The sequence below is a fragment of the Candoia aspera genome, chromosome 3 (assembly GCF_035149785.1).
Source record: "Candoia aspera isolate rCanAsp1 chromosome 3, rCanAsp1.hap2, whole genome shotgun sequence".
NCBI lineage: Eukaryota > Metazoa > Chordata > Lepidosauria > Squamata > Boidae > Candoia > Candoia aspera.
Window position 1 is genome coordinate 24,340,833 of NC_086155.1, and position 12,569 is coordinate 24,353,401.

The window sequence follows — 12,569 nt, forward strand, 5'->3', positions numbered from 1 at the left end:
CAAGATCCAGTAACAGTGGTAAGCTTATCACTCCCACCCAAGATAACACTACAACTCTTTCTGTTCTGATAATCAATTAAAACATCTCCCAAAATGTCATATTGGAATACAATAACCAAAACCATCCTTTTGAAAAACTAAGTTTCAAGTGTATTTGGAATACACATTCCATAACCTCCAACCACAACCAAATACTGCAGTGACTATAAAACATGGAAGCAGGGATGCATGACTTTTTCTGGACTGAGGGCCCCAGGACACCTCAGAATGTGGTGCTACTCTGCACTGAACCACTTGCTCATTAGCTGTGCTGTGATCCTCTTTTCCACGGAGCAAGCCTGCTGCTGAGGAGTAAGATTCAGGCCTTATAATATACTGCAATCTGTTACCCAACCAATGACTGGTGAAATCCAAGTAAATCTATTGCAGATGATGAACTGTTGGCAAAGAACTCATGTGTTCCTGGCATCCAAGAAATGCTGGTCTCCTCCACCCAGGAAGAGAGACTGTAGAACTCTCTCCAGAGCAAAACAGGAAAGCTGGAATTAATCCAGTTAGGGAGGGGAAAACTCCACTTCAGCTGAACTCCAGAGAAATGGATGTTGCAGACAGATAACCTCACAGTCTAACGATTAGCTCAGTCATTAGGTCAGGAAATGGAACTTAGCTACAACCCATTTATGACTTCCAGATCTCAGTGGATAAGAAAAAGTATCTTCTCTGCCTTATACATATTTATATACATGTACGTAGATACACATACACACACACACAGGGTCCAGTATTCAATTATTCTAGTAACAAGTCATTTCTGTCATGCCCTGCCTCCTTTTTGATCCTGTCCCATGAACTTCTGGAACATGGAGCCCACAATGCTGCTTAAATGCCAAGCATGGCTCCTCAGCCCACAAAGGTGGTATATCTCTGTAATACACACGTCACTGAACCAGTTTTGATTTCCAACATCCCACAAATTAGCAAGTACTAAATATCATTTGAATGGATTCAAATAGGGTTGATCGTCTGACAAAATAGTGTTGCAATTAGCTCCAGCACTGCTGCTAATTAACTCTCAGACACTGCTCCAACACAAAGATGCCAAAAGTGGTTTGTTCAACATATGGGGAAAAGCAAAGGATAATACTTCATCTAATGATGAGGACATCACCCTTAAGGTTGCCAACTCTCACCTGCTGTGCTCATACTGAAGAACAGTTTAGGAATAATTATTGCTTTCTCCGTAATATTTGTAATACACCTATTTGAAAGCCATAATCTTCAGTATTTTTTAAAGAAGCGTGGTGTGTAGGTTTAGTACAGCAAGGAAGCATTAGCAATCCATTGTCAAATATGCATGAATAGTTAATTTGACTCCCAGGACTCAATTTCTCCCCCCCCCCCCTCTTTGGCTGGAAGCAAAGAGAGACTGACGCCAAAGGGCAGCAGTAAAAAGCATTGCACTTAAGCAAAAGCACATTTTCAGTTTGAACCATTCTAATCTGTTCTGAGGGATACTCTGAATTTTCATTGCCTAAGGTGTTACACATTAATCTCATAGGTGTGAATGGGACAGCAGATTTTACTGTAGCTACCCACTCAAGAATTCTCGTATTTAAACATTAGGATTTGTCTAGAAATGTTCCTCTCTGTAAAGATTCCACAGATGAAGAGCATGATTTACAGTACAAGCATGGGTCTGTTGTCAAGACTAATTAAATAATCCCTATATATCAATAGAATGAAACATCTGATTTCCCCCCAAATTTTATTTATTTATTTGATTTCTATGGCCGCCCATCTCAGCAAGTGACTCTGGGCAGCTTACAACAATAAAACTATAAAACAATTAAAACAATTACAATTAAAACAGTTAAAATATAAAAGCATCTTTTCAGCATCTTGTCAATATCACACAAAATCCAAGGTTCTTTGAGTAGTTTTCAGCAAAAATTTAAAGCCATAAAAAATTAAATCTAAAAACAGCATCAAAATCTTTTCAGTCCTATCTTCTTCAGAGTTATCAAAGGCAGTTGTATAGTTCTATTAACACAAATGAACCTGCTTAGAGGTGCCTTTACTTGTTCTTCCATGTGATCTTTGCCATCATCTGCCAACAATGCCTCTTTGGATTTTATATAGGACAAATGGGACAAACTTTGTGCAAAAGAATCAGTGGACACAAATTTGACATCAAGACTCACAATAAGGACAAAGTAATACCAGAACCTTTCAGGATACTCCATAACAGACCTCAAAGCGATTGTTTTAGAAAAGTGGGATTTTAACAAGACAATCAAGTGAGAAACTACTGAACTCATACACATCAAAAGGTTGCAGGCAATCTCAGAAAGTCTCAACAAACCCAATGAGTTTTTAACACATTACAATTGTTATTTGACAATCTACCTCATATGTAACCTGCCTCTGCATAAGCAACCTATCTTCCCCTTCCTTTCCCACCCATCTCACCACAATTTAAATCCTACATCGGGAGCTGCAGCCCACAAAAGCTTATGCCTTTTAATAAAATTTACTAATCAGAAAAGGTGCTACCAGGCTCCTGATTTTGTGTGAGCATAATATTTTATTGGAAATAGCTGAAAATGTTATTAGTCTTGTGACACACAATTTTGACTCCTGTCATCCTTAAGCTATGTTGTTGTTGTTGTTTATTCGTTTAGTTGCTTCCGACTCGTGACTTCATGGACCAGACCACGCCAGAGCTTCCTGTTGGTCATCAACACCCCCAGCTCCCCCAGGGACGAGTCCGTCACCTCTAGAATATCATCCATCCATCTTGCCCTTGGTCGGCCCCTCTTCCTTTTGCCCTCCACTCTCCCGAGCATCAGCATCTTCTCCAGGGTGTCCTGTCTTCTCATTATGTGGCCAAAGTATTTCAGTTTTGCCTTTAATATCATTCCCTCAAGTGAGCAGTCTGGCTTAATTTCCTGGAGGATGGACTGGTTTGATCTTCTGGCAGTCCAAGGCACTCTCAGAATTTTCCTCCAACATCACAGCTCAAAAGCATCAATCTTCCTTCTCTCAACCTTCCTTATGGTCCAGCTCTCGCAGCCATATGTTACTACAGGGAACACCATTGCTTTAACGATGCGGACCTTTGTCAGTGTGATGTCTCTGCTCTTAACTATTTTATCAAGATTGGTCATTGCTCTTCTCCCAAGGATTAAGCGTCTTCTGATTTCCTGACTGTAGTCAGCATCTGCAGTAATCTTCGCACCTAGAAATACAAAGTCTTTCACTGCTTCTACATTTTCTCCCTCTATTTGCCAGTTATCAATCAAGCTGGTTGCCATAATCTTGGTTTTTTTGAGGTTTAGCTGCAAGCCAGCTTTGGCACTTTCTTCTTTCACCTTCATCATAAGGCTCCTCAGTTCCTCTTCACTTTCAGCCATCAAAGTGGTATCATCTACATATCTGAGATTGTTAATGTTTCTTCCAGAGATTTTAACTCCAGCCTTGGATTCCTCAAGCCCAGCATGTCGCATGATGTGTTCTGCATACAAGTTGAATAGGTAGGGTGAGAGGATACAGCCCTGCCGTACTCCTTGTCCAATATTAATCCAGTCCGTTGTTCCGTGGTCTGTTCTTACTGTTGCTACTTGGTCGTTATACAGATTCTTCAGGAGACATACAAGATGACTGCTTTAGCCACTTTACTATTAATTATGAAGGCTACTCCATTTCTTCTGTGGTCCTCTTGTCCACAGTAGTAGATCTGGTGGTCATTTGATGTGAAGTGGCTCATTCAGTCCATTTCAGTTCACTGACGCCATTAAACAGCTTATTTATGCAATGGCAACCACTTTTGGTGATGATACAGTGGTCTATATAAAGAAAAAGGCTGGACACCACTAAGATACATCTCAATGGCTAATGAAGAGTTTATAGCTGAAACTTTCAGCAAAAAAGCAGTTATATTCACAAGTGCTGTTCAGAATTTGAGGGATTTCAAAAATTTAATTGTTCACAGCTCTTATACAAAAAAGGAGCCCATTTATTTTTCTTGCAACAAGGGCCATTGTTAAAGCTTGCAAGTCAGTTGCATCTTTGTTCTTTTCCACTCAGATGGGGGCAGTGGGAACAGGAAAACCCAGCATCTTTTCAACGATATATAAAAACAAGAATTACAAAGATTCATTCGAACACCATGCTAGCTTAGTATATTTGTTGAAAAAATGTCACATTTCTCTTGCTTTACAAGCAGTGCCACCCTTCATGAGCAGAGTATTCAGAAAGCGGGTGGCAATAGTCTCCTGAAACCACCTTACAAGCTCATCAATATGCCAATCATTTAAAAAATATTATTCCTCTTCTCCCTTCCCTGATAAGTGTTGTAGCTCCATGCTCTATTAATATTGTGGGCTGCCTCTGTCCTGGTTTCTAGACACCCTGCAAACAAGCCAAAGTCTCTTGGCAGGGCAGGAAATCGGTAGAAATAAAAACCACAAAACACAACAGGGGGAACTGGGAACTCTAGGGCTGGAAGTTCCAGATCCAGCCCCTCATTTTCCTTCTGCCTTTTCTTCTTGAATGCTCCTCAGCCATTTCAGCCTCAGGTGCCTGATTGCTAGGCTCCCCTTGAGGCTGACATTTATCCAAGGCACGTTAAGCTGATTTTCCATCTCAGATTCTTCTGAGATCTTCTGAGCTGATTATCATTATGTGAAAGCTAAAAGGAAAGAAGAGGATGACCAACAGTAAGGTGGATGGACTCAATTGCAGCAGTGACGGGTACACCATTGGAAGACCTGAAGGGCCAACTGGGGGTGTATCATCCTGGAGAAAGTCTATCTATGTGGCTGCTAAGATTATGACTTGATGGCTCATAATCAAAAATCAGTCCCCAGCATATCATTGCAGGAATAAGTTGCATTTGCCAGAATCCTCCTTTTTTAACTTGTATGAATCAATCTGTCAGATACCTGGCTGCATGTTCTGCCAAGGATTCTGGAGCAAAGGACACATGTGAGGTACTTATCAGCTGCTGGACCTCACTATTCTCCTGTGCAATTTTAAGCATATATCTTAAAATGTCCTCAGTACTCTCCAATGTGATTTCTCATAGCAAAAGACAGTAATTATGGATGACGACTGTGGTTTAATCCAAAAGAATGAAGAAAGTGAACACTCTAATTTATTGCTAGCAATCTGCTATCCTTTCCTGTTTAAGAAATGTGTTGCATTATGGCAGAATGAATGAACTATACAGTACAGCATTCCCTTAAATACTACCCAGCCTCCAGTCTTCCAAGTTCATTTCTTCTTTGTTTAAGGAAGACTCCATACTACTCTTAAAAGTACTAAGAGTGTCATCAGGAAGCTGTGTTTTACTGCCAAGTTAAACTACCAAAGCCTTCATTGTGTCTGACTGCAATTACAATTCAAAATGGTACACTGTTGGTAAAAGTCAGTGTGGAACTCTAAGTTGCTTGGATGGCACTTTTGTCGATTATTGCTAATTGTCTCATTTAGGGTCCCTAAAATACATTAGGGTTCCTCTTGCTTCCCATTTTGAAAACCATTACTGCATGACAATTAGTTGAGGTACACAGGTAAAGCTTGGTCAGCTGCATTTTCCTGCAACTGAAGAAAGCCAGCTGAAGATTTTTTCCACCCTAAGCCAATACAATCTTTCACAAAAATGTCTTTGGAGTTTTTGCCAGAAGTGGAGAAACTCCTTCCCATTAAAAAAAGTCTTATTGGTACAAAAAGGACTCAATCCACTCATCTTCTTGTAGTTTTAATTTTTTTTTATGTATTATTTTTTGTGGCTTTGAGTCAGTTTTGACTCCTGGCGACTGCCTGGATCCTCACGTCCCTCAGGTGTTCAGTCACCATGACAAGTCAAATACCATGACAGAATATATACACATCTCTCTCTCTCCTGCTGTGTGTGTCATATTCATTTGATTTGGATCCTTTCTTCTAATTTGGCATTAGAGATTCTGATTCTGGATTTGTCACTCAGTGAACTTCCCTGGCAGAGGATACATCTGGATCTACCTCATACTACTCTGATCTCTAAATCATTTCACCACACTGGCTCTTTCTTTCTCTTTCTATATAAAATAATGTAATCTATTGGACAGCTTCTTACCACATACAGATACAGCCACTGATACTGGGCTGTAGAACATACAATTTGCACCCATGCAATTCTTGTTTCAACCAGTGGAATTTTCAGTTAAGAATGCAGTGTTAGATGACAGGAAGAGCCTCTGATGGGAAGAGATTAAAACAATAAAAACACCTTGATGTAATGTAAGGCAACTTCCTATCTTTCTATCAGCAGTGCCCTTTCTCCCTCTCCTATTTCAGTGTTCAGCAATAATGCTTAAAACATTTTCTCTCCTGAGGGGAAAGGCATTTTTAAAAAAATCAATACTGAAAGGTTAATCTGTTCTGTTATCATTAAAGGAGACCATTATTAACATATCAGGCATATTTGCAATTCCTAGTAATTAGTGGCCACAATCAGTAATGAAGTTTTATGTCACTTATAATACTTTATTATTATTAGTGTAATACAATCAGTATTTTTAAAGCATTTTCAAAAATATGCAATGAATGTATATATATTTAATACCAAGTATCACTATCAGGATCCAGGAGGGAGATCTGTTTAGAATTTCAGTCATCTAGTTTAGAAGTTTATAATCAACCAAACATTGATTTGTTTTTATCCAGCTTAATCAAAAGAAACTAGAATTTATACATCTAGGGTATTTTGATACTCATATCACTATCAGAAACCATTTAACTGGTTTGAATGAAGATAAACATTTCACTACTCGAATTTCCATCTTCAAACACAGTGACTATTTTACCTTTACAGTTCTACAAATTCTTGGTTGGAATTACTGGCCTAGAATAATTTTATAGGTATTTCTGTCTTCACTGGTGTGTTTGAGGAACGTAATCTTGACAAAATTAAGCTTGCTTAAACTCAAGCTTACTGAATTCTCACATGATGGATAAAATGCTATACTTTGTGTATGTATGTGTTTTTATATTCTGGTTTGTTATATATATTTACATCTGCTGAAGAGCAATTAATTTAATGATAATACATATATTTTATATTATTCATTGCTGGAGCCCACAGTTTATAATATTGTATTTTGTAATGCAGAAAGGAAAGTTGAACCTGAAAAAAATAGATTTAAATTCTTGGCTAGGGGTTAATTTAGAGCAAGATACTTTATTTCAATTTGAATACCACACAGAAAAAGTAGATTATTAAAGACAAAATAATGAAGAATATTTGGCATTTTTTTCAAAACAGTGAAGGAGTCATGCATGAATAAGAGAGATTTGTATACTTGAAATACAAAGAATTCAATATTGGCTTCTGTCATGGTTCCTGTTCCAAAGTTCCTGAAACATCGCAACGAGTTCCATGCCATTCTGGTGCTGACATGTGTTGTTGTACAGGAGGGGGCTGCTACTGCTCCTTGGTGCCAGGCAGCGAGCTGGATGATGCGAGTACAGAGGAATGCATGTTTGGGCTAACTTAACTGGTCAAGACATTACCCGAAGACTGCCAGCAACCATTAGGAACACGTGCAAGGGGATGGAATTGTACTGACTCTGGGGGGAGGGGTTTGAGATTGCTTGGGAATTAATTGGGAGAAATCCCGCACTTTTGGTATTCTCAGCTTTGCCTGTGTTTCTGCATATTATTCATCATTAAATTAGATATCCATAGAATACCTGTGTGAGCCTGATTGTCATTTTGAATAGGCCGTCATTACAGCTTCAATATTCATATCATATATTAATATATATTCATAATGAGTCAATATGCATTTGGAGGTGAATGCATTGTCCAAACACATCAGAGACTGTTATTGTCTAAAAAGAACCTCCCCCTGGCATCTAGTTTTGCCAGCCATCAAAAGATTTGTTACATTTAGGAAACCTTAAACAGGAATATGAGGATTTATTGCAGGAGAACCTGAGGGGAAATTCCTTGGAAACATTCCGGCACACGGGCATATGCTTCTGAATCTAAGCCAGCAATTGTGCAATTACTAGAAATCTTTTCTAGTAAAGTGCTACTAAGTAGGCTCACATGACATCCCCTCTCACACAAACTAGTTGAAAGGGGGAACAACAAGAAAGAGCTCACATTATATATGTTGCAATAATATTTCGGGGCGAGGAGGGGAGAACGGCAATGCAGAACAGCCCATCTTCAATCAGCACCAAAGCAAAGGCAAAGTTACATGCATATGGCAGGAGTACCTAAACATCCTTAGTAAGATGCTCAGGTTGGATATTGAGACTACTGTCGTTTTTAAAAAATAGACAAGAGAGTTTGTTTCTCACGAGGTTCGTTGCTGCTCCTAGTTAAATAAATTTTTAAAACCCAGTTGGAATGAACGAACACATCCCTCTTTCAAATTGCCTTCACTTTCTTGAAGAGAGGGAGAAAAAGATCAGGTCTCCAGCATTAATTCAACTCTGATGTCCAAGATCATTCATCCTAATATGTGGATGACGATAAACCATCTTTGCATTAAGTTATGGATTACCTCAGAGTTACAGCTAAAGAAATTTAATTAGTCACTTGAGTTTTGATCTCGTCATCTATCAGGTAATCTTGGCTACATTTATATACACACGAAAATATTCTTCCTGGTGCAGTGGAAATCATTTTTAGATGAAGCATTCTTCTTGCATTTTGCAAAGAACAGCAATTATTGATTGTTGTCTGCAGTTTTTATAAGCACTTGTATTTGTGCATGTACACATACACACACATATTTACACACATACATACGGTGGAAAATGCTACTTCCCAATTAATCAAGAGGCATATTTTTAATTAATTAAAATGTTACAATACTTTATTCCCATTGGGAATAGACACTATTGCAACTTTGGCTATACTACTGTTCTAATAATCCAAATTCACTTTTCAATTAATAAAAATTAAACACAAAACTATTTTTTAGACTTGTATGCCCATCTTTTGTTATTCAAATATGTCATATCTCACTATGTACAAGAGTAACTTTCTATTTACCTGTCCTCTCTGTTGCGGTCAACAAAGTAGAACTGTTTCCGGAGCCACCTAAAAGTAAATAGTTTTGAAATTGTAAATGCATCAGTGAATTCCAGAATCTTCCCTTTTTAAGAAGCCTCCAAATCATGCAAATTATGTAAATTTGAACTGCTATGAAAGGAAACATGGTTTTAATGCACATAATCTCAAGTGCATAAATAAAGGTGCTGGCAATGAAGGAGATGCAGTGAAACCTATATACAGTAAGCCCACTGCTTGAAATGGTCCTTCTGTTCCCTATTTTGTTTTACCTTTCAATTTGCAATGGAGTAGCAGCTTTTAGGGTATCTGCCACAAGCCAGTTCAACCCTTTGATCCACATGTTGACTTCATCTTCGGAAGTGGCTGTGAAAATAAAGAACAAACTAAGCCTGTCAAAATATGAGACACAGGCACTGACCCCTATATCCAAGAAGGAAGTCACTCTGCAGCTGTTTTCTAATAGAAGGAAACTAATCCCATCAATTTTGATACTTACAAATGATAATAGCTATAAAACCAGTCTGGAGGAACAATCCCATTATTTCAACTTTCAACTTCCCATTATGCTCTCTAAGTAAGTAAGTAAGGTTTGTTTTATTTTGTTTTTTAATTCTAGGGCAAATTTTTAATTAGTTACTTTCCTGGTCCCATATGGCATACAAGAAGGATCTCCAGGGAGCTTCAGTAACCAAGTTAGTTCTTTTTCCATCCCTTTTAGGCCAAAGTATGCCAAAACTTACTTTAATATAGCTGAATGTCACCAAACAGGTTAAGACCATGCTATGAAAGGCTAAAATCATTTAAAGATAGGTCTATCAGCCAGTTCAAACAACCAGCATGGCATAATAAGGATACAGACTGAGTGCTCTTATTCAGAATATGGCATATGGTAAAGTGTTTGCTTAATTGCTTCATGTCACATCCACTATTCTAGTCGTTCTGCTTACTATTTGTGCAACCACAAATAGGGAACATGGTATGAGCTGAGGACTAAGCACACCAGATTCTGCACAAATCCAGCTGCCGTATGATTCTTGTCTCTTGAAGAACTACCACCACAAAGAGAAATGAGCAGAACAAGATCATTATTGAGCAATGGTATTTCTCTTTATCTTCCCCTTAGTTTACCTTAGAAGGTACACAGGAATCCCCCCTCCAAATTTTAGAAGATATACAGGAACACTTGTATACTTTCTAGAATTTGGAAAGGGGAAAACAACATTTTAAGATTCTATTTAGCTTTTGAGGCCATAAGAATGTAAACCAACACTTGCAACAAGGTTGGTCATAAAGTAAAAGAAGAATGCCCATGTGCTGAGAAGACTCTGGTTCAGGAACTGGTAATAGCTATCAGTTCCAGCAGCTGCTAGCAATTCTAAAGTCATTCCTTGCTCATTTGTTCCTCTCTACTGGCCTAAGCCAAGTCTTGCTAAAAAAAAAAAAAAAGTGGATGAATAGCAGTGGTGGTGCTGGCATTCAAAAAGCTACAACAAAAGTTGGATAGTAGTTTCATGTCACTGGCTTGATCTACCCACTGTGACAAAGGAAAAGACATCTAACCTTGCAAACTGAGTGTTTTCAGTCTGAATTCCATGCCATAAAGGATGACAAAGCAGTGAGACTGTTCTGGGCGGAAACAAGAATCTTCCTGGTATCGGTCAAAATCTCTGGAGTTCCTTCCCTGACGAATCTCTTGGATTTCACGAATATCAACTGTTAAAAGAATAATAGGAGAAAAGGGGGTTGAATTGGAATAAAATTAAGAACAAAAGTAGTTTGCAGTTGAAAGCACTATGGACAGTGCCACAGATTCCACCATCATGGACTGATAAACACTATATTAGCTGACAATACATGGAATCATGCAATTTCAGAACATGGTCTGCTCCTATTTGCAATATTAAGATTATTGATATTGCTTAACCTAAACTAAGAGTTACTGGGACTTCTGCCTTGCTGGAAGAGAGATCTCTGTCTGGATTACCCTTCCTCTTTGAAAGATATGCATATTAGATGCTGCTTTCCAATTAACGAGAGAAAGCATTTCACGTATACTCCTAGAATCACACGTATTCGAGTTCTAAGGACAACGTTCAAGAAGGTTCATTACTTTATGAACTTGGCGGTGGGGGTAAGGACCTGCATGACACTCTATGGAAGTGAAAGTTAGACTCTGAAGAAGCAGGATAGGAAGAGTATTGACTCTTACAGTGGCGATGGGTGCACTGTTGGAAGACCAGGTTAGGGGCAGATTGTCAAGGAGAAAATACATCTATGTGATAGCTAAGAGTCAATGACTTGATACATAATCAATCAATCAAGGACTTGCAAGCAAATATTTCTAGGATATATTTAATTTCTGGCACAGCAAATTATGCAGATGTAAGTCATCACAATAAATATGACAGAACGAGAAAAAGCAGAGAACTCAAGAACAATGAGCTATAAACAATGTTGGCCAAAACAGCAAAACTTTAACTAGGCTAAACTACAGTGCTGATGCAACTCATATTCTTGAACTATTTAGCCTAGTGGGGGTCCCATTCTTTAAAAATCTATCTTGGAACTATCTGAGTTACAATTCATTCCAAGTAATTCTAGTTCTAGATTACACAATGAGCAGTCTTGAGACCACTAGAGGTCACTGTGGCAAATCCCAAACTGATAGCAAAGAATATCTTCACAAGAAAAACAGAAAAGAAAATGTAGCAGATTGTTTTTAAAAAGTCCCCCAGGTACAAAAATACACAAAAGGGATGTGGGGGGGACGACTGGTTTTATGAACACAAAGCTCGGTTTCCTTGTTTGCCATATGAGCAAATGCAAGTGAAATAAACAGATGCAAGTTAGCGCTTTCATCTCACAATGGATGTTGCTGATTATGCATTTGCTATTAAGACTAAATGAATATCTACACATTCAAGTAATTGCAACTCACATACATACACCATTCAATTACCAGCCCACAGACAGTCTTCAGGAGTTTAGGTAAGCCTTGCCCCTTATCCCAAATTCCAATATGAAGGCCTCTGCTTTACTACTCCATGAAGCAACTCTATGCATTTATATTCAGCACAGTTAAGAGGAAGGTTAAATAAAATTAATTGTGCTAGATTTATTTAAATCTAGCATGAATAAAAGCTTACTGAAGGTTGAGGAATAGTGCAGGAAAAAATGTGAAAGGCAGGAAAAAAGAGGAACCAAACTGATGTCCTGTTCTGCTATGGAAGAAGTTAACCACCTTTTCCTTCCTACAGAGGAATCACTTCCCTCAGCCTTTTCAAATGTTCGAACATCCATAGATTCTCCATCTCTTGCAATGAGACTATAATGAACCTTTAAACCTTGGCCATTTGCACTGGAACAATTTAGGAAACTGATCTCAAACACTTTTCTGGCTAGCTCTAGAACTTAGCATTAAGAAGCACTAACTTCTTTCTACTCTAATCCAGACTGGTTTTCCTTATCTCCTGTTTTGCTACCTTAAACATGAGCT

General features: G+C 38.3%; 1 protein-coding gene across 2 annotated transcripts in view; it reads right to left on the bottom strand.

The window, feature by feature from the left end:
- PLCG1 (phospholipase C gamma 1) overlaps positions 1-12,569 on the bottom strand; it is an 88,894-nt gene that overhangs the window by 42,488 nt on the left and 33,837 nt on the right. For both annotated transcript variants that reach the window (XM_063297165.1, XM_063297164.1), the window contains exons 2-4: positions 10,634-10,786; positions 9,343-9,436; positions 9,053-9,100 (exon numbers count right to left, since the gene is read on the bottom strand). In XM_063297165.1, the coding sequence (XP_063153235.1) occupies positions 9,053-9,100; positions 9,343-9,436; positions 10,634-10,786 (295 nt within the window). The remainder of the gene's footprint in view (positions 1-9,052; positions 9,101-9,342; positions 9,437-10,633; positions 10,787-12,569) is intronic.